This window comes from Gymnoscopelus microlampas, assembly GCF_963454915.1.
Source record: "Gymnoscopelus microlampas genome assembly, chromosome: 4".
Lineage (NCBI taxonomy): Eukaryota > Metazoa > Chordata > Actinopteri > Myctophiformes > Myctophidae > Gymnoscopelus > Gymnoscopelus microlampas.
The window spans coordinates 51,342,482-51,358,079 of record NC_139941.1 but is presented as its reverse complement, the minus strand read 5'-3'; the positions used below and the strand labels follow the sequence as shown (position 1 = coordinate 51,358,079).

Below are 15,598 nucleotides of genomic sequence, written 5' to 3'. Positions count from 1 at the left end.
AGGCACTGAACCCATAACTACTTCTTATGAGCAGGTTGATGTCTTCCTCCACCGTTGGTAAGTGTGTGTGGGTGTGTATGTGTGTGCGTGCGTGCTTGCGTGCGTGCGTGCGTGCTATGTAACTTTAACTACTCTGACGCTCTAAGATGTCAACATTGACTGGACACAGATGATGTAACATCATATCTTTAATCTGATTGGCTGAATCTTCTAAACTATAGAACAAGTCCTCCTTCATTCTCTTTCAGACTCCAGAACTTCTCTTTCAGTAAACATCTGTTTATTCTGATCTGTTTATTCTCATCTGTTTATTCTCATCTGTTTATTCTGATCTGTTTATTCTGATCTGTTTATTCTCATCTGTTTATTCTCATCTGTTTATTCTCATCTGTTTATTCTCATCTATTAAATTCAGTTCAGTTTTGATCAGTGATGATGATGAAGATTACAGACGCCCTCCTCATCCTCTCCTCTGTACTTCATGTCAAAGCGATCCCAGGAAGTAAGTACATTATATTTATGTTATTATATAATATATACATGTATATCTACTGTTATTATATAAAACCAAATATGAACGATGCCAATACACACACACACACACACACACACACACACACACACACACACACACACACACACACACACACACACACACACACACACACACACACACACACACACACACCTCTTACTACCTGTATATAAAGTATTGAATCTTGAATGTTGGTCCAAATACATAAACATTAAAACAGATGTTAGGAACTGTTGTTGTGACATCATGAAATAAATCATTCTGTATGAATTACTTTCATAATAAAATACAAAACAAAAAAAACATTTGAATCTGTTTCAGTGAATAAAACGTTTGACAGGAAGTTACTTTTAATATCCAACCTTTCACTTCATATAAAAACCAAACATGCAGTGGTGTAAAGTAACTAATTACATTTACTCAAGTACTGTACTCAAGTACAATTTTTAGGTACTTATACTTTATCTTTACTGGTATTTCCAATTTCCAGTACTTTTACTTCTACTCCACTACATCTCACAGGCAAATATTGTACTTTTACTCCACTACAATTATTTGAAAACTTTAGTTACTAGTTACTTTGCAGATATAAATTATAGCATTATAAAAAATACATTAACCTCTTTAGCCCTATTTTTTTACCTATGCTGTTTGAAAATAGCCGATCTACAAGCGCACAACGCGTTGTGTGCTTTTAGATCTGTTATTTTCAAACATTTTAGTGCTTTTACTTTTGGTACTTTAAATACATTTTTATAGCAATACGTTTGTACTTTTACTCAAGTCAATTTTTAATTCCGGACTTATACCTGTAACAGAGTACTTCTAAATTGCAGTATTGATACGTTTACTTAAGTAAAATATTTGAGTACTTTTTCCACCACTGCAAACATGATTGTTTAACATGATGATTATGTGTTATTGTCACTGTGAAGAAGTTTGTTGTTGAATTTAAGGTCATCTTTGTTTTATTTCCAGTGTTCCATGAGGAGATTCAAGTCCTTGGCTGTTCAGACACAGTTAAAGACTCATATAAAGAGTTCATGTTTGCACTGGATGGTGAAGTGATGGCGTACGCAGACTTCAACAAAGGGAAGGTGGTGGAGCCTCAGCCTCCGTTTGTAGATCATATGACCTGGACAGCAGCTTATGAAGCGGCTTTGAATGGTCAGGCGATCTGCAAACTCAGCCTGGACACCACTCGCACTGCCTTGAAGAAACCACCAGTGAAAGGTACATGAATACTATGAACACAATAGTTATTAACTAAAACGGTTGAATATATTTAACACCAGTAAGACTCCCTAATTGGGAGATAAGCGACCGTAGGTCACATGTATACAGAAGAGGGCTGTAACGGCGATTGGTTCCTAGTTGTGTGGGCAATGGATAGTTTTGTTTGGTGGTCTAAATGTGGGGTTAGCTGTGACATGGTGGCGTTTATGTGGGCAGAAAACGTGTAATGTGTAGCTGTTGCAAATGGGTAAAGAAAAGCTGCGGGAAGGTTTCAGCAGTCGTATGGCAGACCAAAAGCAAAGGTGTGCAGGCAAGAGCTGTTGGTGTGTGTGTGTGTGGTGTGGGAGAGAGAGTGTGTTTATAGGGGAAAGGAGGGATTGTTTGTGGGGGGCAAGCCCCCGAGTTACGGCATTTTATGTGAGCTGCAGTGGCAGGGGGTCCTCCACTGGGGGCGCCACCACTTTTGCATCCGTTCTGGAGCACCAGGAGTGGGTGGTCCCCGGGAATGCCCCGTGAGCAGCCCCGTTGGGGTGGTCATTTGGTAATTTGTCCACATGTGCTCATTTTTTACACTTGGGGGTCCCCGAGGCAGCTGGGGGTCCCTGGAGCTCCGGGGGTCCTTGGAGGGTGTAGTTTGGCAGGTAAGGAGTGTGTGTGCAAAATGTGGCATGGATCGGGGCAATGGGTGCGGAGATATGAGCAGGGCAAAAGTGTGACGTGTGTGACGGAGTGACGGACGGACACCTGGAGCAGCTTTCTGTAGTAAGTGCGACCTACGGTCGCAATTAATGAAAATATTTAAACATGTATATTAAGCATTTATGGTGAAATGTTTTCTAAATAATATGTATTTCTAGTAAACATAAATATGTGCTCAAGGTGCTTTATTTTAGTTTATTTAACAAATCTATGCATTAGTATGTACTTGTATTGTACTTTTACTCCATAAAATTATTTGAAAACTTTAGTTACTAGTTACTTTGTAGATTTTGATTATTATTACAAACATACAGTAACCACTTCAGCCCTATAGGCCATTTGAAAGTAGTCGATCTACAAGCTCACAATGCGTCACTAATCACGATTTGATGCATTGTGAGCTTGTAGATCTGCTATTTTCAAAAGATTTGTATACATTTCAAGACTTGAAATGGGACCTTTTGTATAATGAGTATTTTTACTTTTTGTACTACATTTTGATGCTAATACTTTTGTACTTTTACTCAAGTACATTTAGAATTCCGGACGTTTAATTGTAACAGAGTATTTCTCTATATTTCAATTTTTGATACTTTTATGTAAAACATTGGAGTACTTTTTCCACCACTGAAGGATGGTAGAGTGTGTTACTTTATGGTTGTTTAATTTAGTGATCAATACAAAAAAAGCTCATGAGCTTGATCTGCTGTCGGCTGGGGGTGGGCGTGGCCTATCACCTTGGGGGGTTGGTTTTAATCTGCACTCGGTGCCGCGCTACAAGTTTGTAGATCTGCTATTTTCAAATAGCCTATAAATAGTAGTTATAAAAAAGGGGTTATCCTGGAAATACATGATGGGGTCTGACAGACAGACAGACAGACAGACAGACAGACAGACAGACAGACAGACAGACAACTGGACACATAGAGAAACAAAACTTAACTGGTAGCTCAATCTCATTATATTTAAGATATTCAATATACATTCAAACATTTTAATGCCAGTTCACATCTTGAACCTAATTTAGACTTTATGTTATATTTGGCCGATAGAGGACAGTTAAAGCCTAGTGTTGATATTATACAGATGATAATAAAACTGAACATTAATGACATTTTTCATTGTCTATTTCCAGATGGCTATGTGTACTATGATGCTCGCCGCTGTGTGTTTAACTCCAGTGAGCTGAAGGACATACAGTTCATAGTGTCATATCATTTCGATGGTGATGAGATCCTCAGGTGGGACAGTAGAGTAGATCAGTATGTTGGATACACTGAGTTTGGTGTGAAGAACGCAGAGCGCTTCAATAAAGATCCTAGAGCACTGGATGGGATCAGAGCAGACCGAGAGAGATTCTGCAAAAACAACATTGAGATCGACTACTCCTCTGTTCTGAACAAGAGAGGTGAGCTGATCTCAGAGCAGCACTCAACACTCATCACCTCATAAACTATAACATGAAATCACATGATTCTATTCAGAGATGATTAATGGTGTTAATATTGATCTGATAATGATTATAAAACATTACTTAACCTGCTGACAAACATTTCAGATCCTCTTAACCCATTAAGATCTGAAGAAGCATCTGTGTCATATTTTGATTTGAGCTAAAAAGCATTACTTTACACTTTGGCTATTTAAAAAAAGCAGATCTACAAGCTCATAGTGCGGCACCGAGTGCCGCGCTATGAGCTTGTAGATCTGCTATTTTTTTTTTAAATCAAGAAAATGTGTGTAAATTTCATTATTACGGGGCCAGAGCTCTGCTCTGGAACCGTATTGTTATTGGCAGTATTCTGTCTCTTCTTATTCTGCCACTTTTCGCAGTTCTGGCTGAACCGTGCAGTCGCTTTTTACGAAACTCGGCCATATGGTAGATGGTCATGAAAAACGATCAAAAAATAATTCTCACAATCTTTCGTCAAAAGGTGGCGCTATAGCACTCAATTGAAAATGCCAACTTTGAACAGGTACAACTCATGCCCTGTTTGACCTAGAGCCATGAAACTTGGATACACATATGCGTCTCCTCATGCTGAACAACTTTCACCCTCTGACTTTTGACCTCTGACCTTTAGATCTCCCACCATTTTGAATTATATGAAAAACAGTCATTGGCTCCTAACTTCTGCATTTTTTCACTTATGGAAAATCCGTTGGAAATTTTTGTAGGCAGTGGTCCAAAGTTCAAGTATGAAACGTTTCGTGCAGATTGCTCAAAAATCCCAGGAAGAGATAGATTTTAACTATTACAGTTTTATGAACATTATTCATCTGTGCCTAAAACATACATGCAGACTCACATTTCTTTGAAACTTTGCAGAAATGTACAGGGTCATTCCAAATATCACTGAAACCAATCTTACTCCAATTGGCCAAAAGGGGGCGCTATAGCAATTTTTTGAAAAGGCAGACTTTAAACAGGCATAAGTCATGCCTCGTTTGGCCGAAAGTCGTGAAACTTGCTTACACATGTGCCTTGACTCATGAGGAACACACGTATCGATTTGACCATTAAGCTCCGCCCTTAGATTTTCCGCAATTTTGAGCAGTTTGAAAATACTTTGTTTTTGCCAGTTCTGGCTTAACCGTGCATACGCTTTTTACGAAACTCGGCCATATGGTAGATGCTCATGAAAAACTACCAAGAAATAATTCTCACACTCATTCGTCAAAGGGTGGCGCTATAGCACTCAATTGAAAGTGCCAACTTTGAACAGGTACAACTCATGCCCTGTTTGACCTACAACCATGAAACTTCGATACACACATGCGTCTCTTCATGCCCGACAACTTTCGTGGTCTGACTTTTGACCTCTGACCTTTAGATCGCCCACCATTTTGAATTATATGAAAAACAGCCATTGGCTCATAACTTCTGCATTTTTTCACTTATGGAAAATCCGTTGGAAATTTTTGTAGACAGAGGTCCAAAGTTCAAGTGTTAAACGTTTCGTGCAGATTGCTCAAAAATCCCAGGAGGAGATAGATTTTAACTATTACAGTTTTATGAAAATTATTCATCTGTGCCTAAAACATACATGCAGACTCACATTTCTTTGAAACTTTGCAGAAATGTACAGGGTCATTCCAAATATCACTGAAACCAATCTTACTCCAATTGGCCAAAAGGGGGCGCTATAGCAATTTTTTGAAAAGGCAGACTTTAAACAGGCATAAGTCATGCCTCGTTTGGCCGAAAGTCGTGAAACTTGCTTACACATGTGCCTTGACTCATGAGGAACACATCTATCGCTTTGACCAGTAAGCTCCGCCCGTAGATTGTCCGCAATTTTGAGCAGTTTGAAAAACACTTAAACCCAGGATTTTTCAGCTATTTGCGTGAAACTGTATCATCTGTGTAATCTCCTTTTTCATAGTTCCTTGTCTGTTGGTCCAATGGCGTCTCCCTTAAATGAGTGCCTCACAATCTCAAGGTCGCCAGTTCAAGCCTCACTTGATGCAGACTTAATTTAAGTTGAATTGCAAACAACATGACTGTACCAATGAATACATGTGCAAATGGTAAAGATAACCTGAAATGCTTATTTGAGAGTACAATTTCTCAATGTATGACATACTTCATTCTGAAAATAGCCGATCTACAATCTCAAAACTTTTCAGATAGCAACGTGTTTCTGAGCTTGTAGATCGGCTGCTTTCACTGTTTTCGGTAGCGAGGAGACATACAATTTCTCTATTGGTAAATGGTTTGTGAACGAGTGATCTTAGTGTTGGCTTGGTTCATGACAGAAGGCAAGAGTTTATGATCTTCAACAGACAACATCAGCCTGGACAAAGCTATAGCACTATAGGTAGTGTTGCAGCCTATTAGCCTATCATGGGGCGGCCATAGCTGGGTGGTTAGTGAGCACGCCTAGGGAACCAGAGGCCCTGGTTGCCCCAGGTTCGATTCCAGGCCATCCCAGCATATGCGTCGATGAAATTAAATTTGTCCCTGAGCAAGACTCTTAACCCCTAATTGCTCACAGGTTCTCATTGGAAACAAGACCACAAGGACTTTCATGAACGACCTGTTAAAAGGAATTATCCTTATCCTAGTCCGAAGGTTGAGAGTTCGATTCCTGTTAATGGCAATAGGTTGAGATGTCCAATCTATCCATTCTGTTTCCATCTCTCTCTCTCTCATCAATCTATTCCGTTTCCATGTCTCTCTTCAATCTATTCCGTTTCCATGTCTCTCTCTCTCTCTCTCTCTCTCTCTCTCTCTCTCTCTCTCTCTCTCTCTCTCTCTCTCTCTCTCTCTCTCTCTCTCTCTCTCTCTCTCTCTCTCTCTCTCTCTCTCTCTCTCTCTCTCTCTCTCCAGTTTCCATGTCTGTCTGTCTCTCTCTCACTGGCCCCGTATTATCGCTGCTTGCAGCTATATTATTTATATTATTTTCAAGCTAACATTTTTAACTCAAATCTTTGTTTCTGGGGGTCCTGGAAGGTATTTTGAGATGGGCGTAAACTGGATCTAAAAAAAACTGGTTCTAAACTGGATTTAGAAGACATTTGTAAAATCGGCCTCAGGTCTTAATGGTGTAAACACTTAAAGGGATAGTTCACCACAAAATGACTTATTTTCTATCAATTACACTCCATGAAGCCTTGAATTCATGGAGATATTTTAGTTTTTGTCGCATTCCTGAGCCAAAAATTTCATTGATTAATTTGGAAAGATGCTAATGTCTCTGGTTTGATGATTGATGTACTTTATTTAGTAAGACATGAGAACAGTACATGGCAGTACATAACAGTACATGGAAGTACAAATTCGCAATACAAGGTCTACTAAACTGGATAGCTCATTAAGCACTTAGCTTGTTTAAGATGAGATCCCCATGCACACAAATCATGTTGACATATAAGAGACAGACAGATATACACACTACTATACAGAATGTCATACAATCAGTTTTACAGCTTACTGGTATGAAGTATGAAGGGTGAAAAATATGTACAAAAAAGAAAGAGAGGGGGGGGGGGGGGGGGGGGGGGGGTAGGTTAGGTTAGGACATGGGGTAGGTTAGGACTTGGACAGGGCCATTTTTGAATTGCAGCCTCCTGAAGGTGTATCTTTAGGGCATTTTTGAAAGTAAGTAGGGTTTTACACTCCTTTACTCCTTTTGGTAGGGCATTCCACATTTTAGATGAATAGTATGAGAAAGAGGTTCATTCCCTTTGTTGTGCCAAATCTGGGTTGAACATGGTTTGTGGAGCTGCCTCTGGTGTTATGATCATGGACTTGATTAACATTTTGGAAGTATTTTGACAAATACAGGGGGATCCCAATGTTGTGGTGTATCTTAAAGACCAGGCCCATAGCAAGTTGCTGTACTCTGTCCTCAACCCTAAGCCATCCAAGCCTAGCAAAATGGGCATGGGTTAGATGGGCTTTGTAATTGAGGCCAAGAAGTAGCCTTACAAGTTTGTTTTGGATGTTTGGAGCCTTGTTTTTAGGGCCTTGGAGGTGTTGTGATACCATGAAGTGCATGCATAATCATAATGACCTGTATGAGGGCCCCTACAAGAATCTTCAGAGTATTCTTACTGACTTTACGAACAAGCCTCCACATCCTCCGTGTTATTTTGTGGACCTTTTTGATCGTCTTTTCAGCGTTTTTGTCACCTGAGAGGTTTGCCTCCAAGATGGAACCCAGGTAGGTAATTTCCTCCTTTCTTGTGATAACATTTTCACCCACTTTGATCGTGAAACTCTCAGCCTTTCTAAGGTTAGGGTTGGACCCAAGAGGATGGATTCAGTTTTACCCAGGTGTAATGAGAGTTTGTTGTCGGAGAGCCAGATGCAGATCTTGTTGAGTTCAGTGCTGAGAGTTTCTCAACCTGCAGCCTGTCCCTGTCCGAGACCAGCAGAGCCGAGTCATCTGCGAACAGGAACAGTTTGCAGTCGCAAGCTGAGGACATATCATTCACATATATCAGGAACAGTAGTGGTCCTAGTATGCTTCCTTGAGGAACACCACAAGTCACTGGGAGGGGAGGGGACTGGTGCCGTTTACTTCCACCACTTGCTCCCTCCCTTCCAGGTAGGATCTCATCCAGTTCACCGACGTGTCATCAAAGCCTATTGCTTTGAGCTTATTGATCATAATTGGGTGATTAACGGTGTCAAAAGCCTTCTGGAGGTCCAGCATGACCATGCCGCAATATTTGCCCTTGTCGACATCTTGTTTGATAGAGTCGTTCAAATAGAGAAGGCATGTGTCAGTGGAGTGGTTTGTTCTGAAACCAGATTGGAATTCGTAAATTAGATTTTTTTCGGCAAGGTACTTATCAACCTGTTCATAGACTATTTTTTCCATGACTTTCGAGATGGAGCTAAGAATAGAAATAGGGCGGTAGTTGCCAGGGTCTAATTGGTTTCCTTTTTTGTACAGAGGGGTCACTCTTGCTTTTTTGAAGTCGTTAGGGACCCGTCCCTGTATGATGGAGAGGTTTATTATGTGGGTAATGATTGGGGCAATGGAGGCGGCTGAGTCTTTTAGAAATTTAGCGGGGATGTTGTCGGGACCTGTGGCTCTGTGTTGCTGGAGTGCACTCAATTTTTTTAAACACCTCATCTGTTGACACAGGGGAGAGTTTAAATCATCTTTGCGTACACCCTGTTTATCGTAAAATGAATCAACATACTCTCCACCATGACTCCCAGAGTGAGGGGGTAGTTTTTCAACTAACTCTGAGGCCACGGTCGTGAAGAATATGTTGAGGATTTTACTCACTTCCCGTTTGGATGAAATGAGAGTGTCATTCACCTTGAGGTTTATGTTTGTAAACCTGGTTTTCAATTTCTTGCTGCAGCCTAGTAGGTTGTTGAATAGCTTCAGAGCTCACGTGGTTTGTTTTGATTTTCCTCAATTTTGCCATCGAGGTAGCTTTTTCTGCTAACAACAGCATGCCATTAACCTTGTTCTTAGCATGTTTTTCTCTTTTTTGAGTTTCGCTACGTGGGATTCGAGACCTTTATTGAAGCTTTTGGCAAGTTTGATCCTACTTTTATGATAGTCAGAACACTTTTTGTCTCTGACTTTCATGGTAGCAAGGATATCCGAATTCATCCATGGAACCGAGCGGGTTTTGACCCTGATGGTTTTCATGGGAGCCACACTGTCCAAAATTTGAATGAATTTGGTTTTGAAACAAGCCAAGATTCGTCTACCTGTGTGCTGTTTAGTACGTCGGACCAATCCTGTTCCTCCAGTCAGTGATCTAAGTCCTCACTCTTGTAGTTTTTGAGGTCTCTGATCGTGACTGTTTGGTGGTAACCGGTCTTAGGTTTACGTTTCTTTCTGGTGCAGAAGATCATGTTATGATCAGATATGCCACAGGTAGAAACACCACTATTGAGGATTTTGTCCTTGTCCGTTGTTAGAATGAGATCTATGATAGTTTGAGTGGAAACACACAGCCTTGTGGGCTGAGTGATCAGCTGGTGGAGTGAGTGCCGATTACAAAACCCCCTGAATGACTTAAACACTGACGCTTCCTTACGGAGCATGTCAGTGTTAAAGTCACCAAGAAGTACTGTCTCCTCATTGTCCACTTTAGCTAAACATTCATCAAGTCTATCATAGAAATCAGTCTGGTTAGGAGGTCTGTATATGGTACCGACTAGCACAGGTTTAGCATTTTCAAAAATGATCTCGACCCACACAGCTTCAATGTCTGCATCATTCAGGTCTTCGCGAAGGATGCAGACATTGTCTTTATGTACATACATGCATACGCCCGCCCCCCGTTTCTGTTCCTATCTTTTCTGAAAAGTTTGTAGTTTTCAATCTCAATATCAGTATCATCTATCGTATGATCAAGTTTCGTTTCAGAGAAAGTTAAAATGTCAACCTTACCATCATAAAACATCTGCTTGATTTGTGTTAGCTTGTCTCCTACAAGGGAATTCACATTGAGGTGTATCATGTGCAAGCCAACGCCAAACGATTTTTTCATTTGTTCAATGAAAGATGTCTGTCCACTGAGAGTCCACAGAGAGGAGCAGTGTCGGGGGGGGAGGGGGGTGTTGAGGTGTTAGCGTCCATCAAAGCCTCTTGTTTCGCTGTACGCGGCCATCTGTGGGGGTTGGGGTGGGGTGGGGGGTTGGGCATCGTCTGGTTCTTGTTGTAAGCAACCAGCTGTGGGGCTTGGGGGATGGGGGGATGGGGGGTTGAGGGGGGCCTTCGTCTGTGTCCACGGGGGTCCATCCTGGTCCGTGTGCCGCCTGGAAACGCCAGATGTGTCCGTGGATAGGTTTCTTCCGTTGCGCAGCGTCTCTCCGTCGTGCGTCGTGGTGCGTCGAGTACGGCTGCGGTGTCGTAGTGGTCCGAGGGTGCGTTGGCTTGTTGGGACCGAGAGCTAGCGGCGTGGAGTTGTTGTTGTTGTGCGACGTTGTCGCTGGCAAGGAGACTCAAAGGAGACTCTTTGAGTCTCCTATTGGAGAGACCGCCGGTCATCAAATTATTGGCTTAGGAATGCGACAAAAACTAAAAAAATCTAGTTCTAGTTCAAGGCTAGGTCTATTGCTACAGTCTGCAGATTATGGTGGAAGATTGGGAGTGAGTCTGCAGCTCTAACTGCAATGGGCAGTTCGTTCCACCGTTTGGGAGCCAGAAGGGAGAAGAGTCTAGGACGTGTGGAGCGTTGTCCAGGGTGTTTTAGAGAAGGAAAAAGAGTCTAGGACGTGAGGAGCGTTGTCCAGGGTGTTTTAGAGAAGATTCTGACAGCTTCCCAGTGTTAGCTGATCTGAGAGAGCGGGAGGGGTTGTAAGCCTGTTGAAGCTTTCTAGATCATTTGGATCTCATTTGGATAATATACAATTATTAATGATGATGACATGTTCAAATGACTGGTATATATTATTACATGTAATAATAATGATAAGGGTAATAATAAAAAATAATAATAATAATGATAATAATAATCTTATTTATCCAGTGGAGCCCAAAGTGAGACTGAAGTCAGTGACTCCCCCTCGTCGTGGTGAACACACTCACATGCTGAGGTGCAGCAGCTACGACTTCTATCCTAAAGTGATCCTGGTGACCTGGTGGATAGGTCAAGAACCTTTGACCTCTGGTCTCTTCTCTACCGCTGAGCTGTCTGATGGAGACTGGTACTACCAGTACCACTCCTACCTGGAGTACACACCCAGGTACACACCTAACAGACACCTATACATAGAAATACACACCTAATAGACACCTCTACTGGTACTACCAGTGTGTGTGTGTGTGTGTGTGTGTGTGTGTGTGTGTGTGTGTGTGTGTGTGTGTGTGTGTGTGTGTGTGTGTGTGTGTGTGTGTGTATATTACAGATCAGGAGAGAAGATCACATGCATGGTGGAACATCCCAGCCTGACCGCGCCTATCAAGATGGACTGGGGTCAGTTACTGTAATCTAGTGTAATCTACTGTCAAAATAGCAGATATAAAAGCTCATAGCGCGGCACCGAGTGCCGCACTATGAGCTTGTAGATCTGCTATTTTTGAAAAATCTTTAACATTTGTGCAAATATTTGAATATATGTATTTTTAAAGCAAACATTTGTAACTGTCAAATGTCTCTCAACATATGTCTTAATTTTTTGAAAAAAAAATATCAGTAGTGCTCAAACTTTTTCTTGTCAAGGACCCCCAAATTGTTTTGGGCCGCTCAAAATATGTTGTTCAAGAAGAAAATGTTTGAGTTAAAAATGTTGTTTAAAAAATTAAATATGTAAATTATATTCAAACATTTGCACAAATGTTCAAGATTTTACAAAAATAGCAGATCTACAAGCTCATAGCGCGGCACTCGGTGTCGTGCTATGAGCTTATTGATTTGATGAAAACAGATTAAAGACCAGATTGATTTGATAAAAGCAGTTTAAAGAGTCATCATGGTTTCATCAATGTGAAAACAAGACAGTTTTCTAAGACAGAACAAGCGCTGATGTTCTTTTTTACAAACTGCCTCACAGTTCTGAGTCTATGACTCTGTCCCAAGATACTTTCTGCACATTCCACAGCCTGGTTTATAATCATCATAGTAAAAGGTTGATTCATGTCTTCTAAAATCTATCATCATATCCTTTGTTTTGGATGCATTTAGCTCCAAGAAGGACATGTCACATCAGGTGACAAACTCCTCAAGGACTGGACCAATAGGGTTGGACTCATTATTACTGAACAGACTCACAATGACTGTGTCGTCTGTTTATTGTTTATTGTGTTTGGTTGTTGTAGCTTATTGTCAGATGACTCCATGTCTGAGTCAGTGAAGAACAAGTTGTTTTAATCTACTGTAATAATATGATATGATATGATATGATATGATATGAGATATAAGATTTGTATTGTCAGATTTCTCCATGCCAGAGTCAGTGAAGAACAAGGTGGCCATGGGAGCATCAGGTCTGGTTCTGGGTCTGGTCTTGTTCCTGTCTGGATTCATCTACTTCCAGTGGAAGAAACGAGGTGATTAGCATGTTTAATTAACATGTTTAATTAATTATTATACTACCAGTGGAAGAAATGAGGTCAGATCAACAGAGGATCACATGACATATGGAACCCTCAGAGAAATGCAAACAAACAAACAAACAAACAAACAAACAAACAAACATGTAAAGCCACAACCTACACTGGTTTATATTGGTTTTGAACCTTAACCGGTTTAGACCAGTTTAGACGACCTAGTTAGAGGTCAAAGTGTGTTCTATGTTGTCACATTTAGCTTTAATACATCAGTATTACATTTAGTCCTAAATATGAGTCAAATGTTCACATTAGTTCTGATGACTGAATGTTGTGTGTACATTTATGCATTTTATGGAGAAATGCCCACAATACAGTACATCAAATGCATTTGTTTGTGTGTTTTAACTGTCTCTCTTCTTCTTCTATCAGGTCGTATTCTGGTGCCGACAACCAATGATGATCTTTAGACTCCTCCCACACACCCAGGTTCACTTCCTCTTTCTTTTTACTGAACTCTTATTATTTTTGTTTATGTATAAATGTGTATAAAACTACAAACAAATACACAAAACAACATGCTTGTGTAGAAGTGAAACAACTAGCCTGGTGAACCATGCCGGTCGTGTGAATTCACATTATCATGTGTCTTCTGCTTAATTTCTTATAATAATGAATCTAATAATCACATTTAATAATCAAATGATTTGTTGTATCACTGATGACAATGTGATCAGATGGGGGGGGGGGGGGGGGGGGGTCCTCTTGGTTGAACTAAACATTTCAGTGATCTGTACCCAATGATTCAGTACATTTAAAGCACTAATCATTCCATCACTATCAGGATCAAAGTCAGAACCTTGTGGTCCAAAGGAGAGTGTTCTACCAACTGAGCTGCCTTTCCTACTAAGATACACTATTGACAAAGTATTGGTCAAATGTTGAATGGACTGAGTTGTTTCTACTTTGATGGTTACTGTAGTTGCAGGGAGGGTGCTGGGAGGTTAGGTTTTCAAGTAGTTTATTAATAACTTGTTCCTGATCTATTATCCATTTATAGTTTTAAATAATTAAACCATTAACAAACATTTAACAAGTTATTAATGACACATTAATAATCATTTGGGAATGATTAATTTACTATTATAAGAGAAGGTTATTCTGTTAACATGTTCACACAGTTAATACATTCTGATTCTTATTGTTTTTTTTGTCTTTTCACAGAACACCTGGGTGTGTTTTCAGAGAAGCAGAGAGTCATTGCTGCTCCCTAGTGGAGAAAGGAGGAAATACATGTGTGTCCATTCAGCTTTTAAATACTCATAGCAGCAGCACAATGATGACATCATCAACCTTTTTCACTAATGTGTCCTTTAAACAATTCAAAATGCTAAATGGCTAGCTAAGGCTAACGATAATTACTGTCTTTTCCCAGTGTTTCGCAAAGGTTGACGTGGTTTTGAGGTGATTTTATGGTTAGGTTTATAGACATAGTTTATGTGAGGTTAAAGGTCAGGGTTTAGAGTTAAGGTTAAGTTTATAGACATAGTGTTTGTGAGGTTAAAGGTCAGGATTTAGGCGCCACCTGGGCGACACACCAAAGGAAGAGGGAGTCCCAATTAGTGTGGGCGGTTCATCAAATTACTTTGTATAGTTTCTGTCGTCAGAAAACACAAACATAATATTTCAGTTCTACACTATATTGAAACATTAATATTAATATCCATCTGAATGGAAGTCAGTCAACCATGTTTGTGAAAAAAGGTTTTATTATTTTATAATTGACCATAAGTCATTTATTATTATGCAATCATTTATAATGTGTGATAATTAATGTGTTACGGTCATCATGACATCACTATTTCCCTGTGATGGGTGGACCTGGTCCTCTAGGGTGGTCTGAGGTGATGGGTGGACCTGGTCCTCTAGGGTGGTCTGAGGTGATGAGTGGACCTAAACCCTCTAGGGTGGTCTGAGGTGATGGGTGGACCTGGTCCTCTAGGGTGGTCTGAGATGATTATTTATCTTTCCGTTTTTCAGCTCCACTGTTGTGTTTCTATCCGTTCCTTCCCCCCTGGGATCTGGGCCCCTGATCATGAATGGTTTGAAGTTCAGATGTTAGATTTTGGCTTTAATTTGCTTGGTTTGAATGGAATGTCACAATATCAATAAAGGAATGAGAAAACATATTTGTGCCTCATGTTCTTTTACATTTCACTGCAGGTGGGTTGCCAATTTCAGCCAATCCAGAGAGAGTGCCCATTCACAATATAGAGCTATTTAACACTGTTACTGAACAAACACTCTATAGTAATGATTACTATCACAATATAGAGCTATTTAACATTCTTACTGAATAAATACTCTATAACAATGATTACTATCATATTATAGAGCTATTTAACACTGTTACTGAACAAACACTCTATAGTAATGATTACTATCACAATATAGAGCTATTTAACACTGTTACTGAACAAACACTCTATAAATGTACGGGTTGTAAATGGAGAAAGTGCCAAAACCAGAAATTCCGCCATGACGCTCGTGACAGACAAGCGTCATGTGAACCATGGCTAGCTTTTTTACATAAAGTCCCTCAGTCTGGCTGTTACGATGTGACACTATTGTGAGCATGTACTGTATAGCTATT

The 15,598-nt window shown here is 40.3% G+C and overlaps 1 protein-coding gene across 1 annotated transcript; it reads left to right on the top strand.

The window, feature by feature from the left end:
• The first annotated feature begins 369 nt into the window (after positions 1–369).
• On the top strand, positions 370–15,134 carry LOC311043821 (H-2 class II histocompatibility antigen, E-S beta chain-like). The gene is made up of 8 exons (XM_084055194.1): positions 370–502; positions 1,514–1,768; positions 3,606–3,878; positions 11,426–11,642; positions 11,805–11,872; positions 12,832–12,945; positions 13,378–13,434; positions 14,170–15,134. Exons 1-7 carry the CDS (start codon positions 433–435, stop codon positions 13,413–13,415), a joined length of 1,035 nt encoding a protein of 344 aa, XP_083911320.1. The 5' UTR covers positions 370–432; the 3' UTR covers positions 13,416–13,434; positions 14,170–15,134.
• Positions 15,135–15,598: the final 464 nt, after the last annotated feature.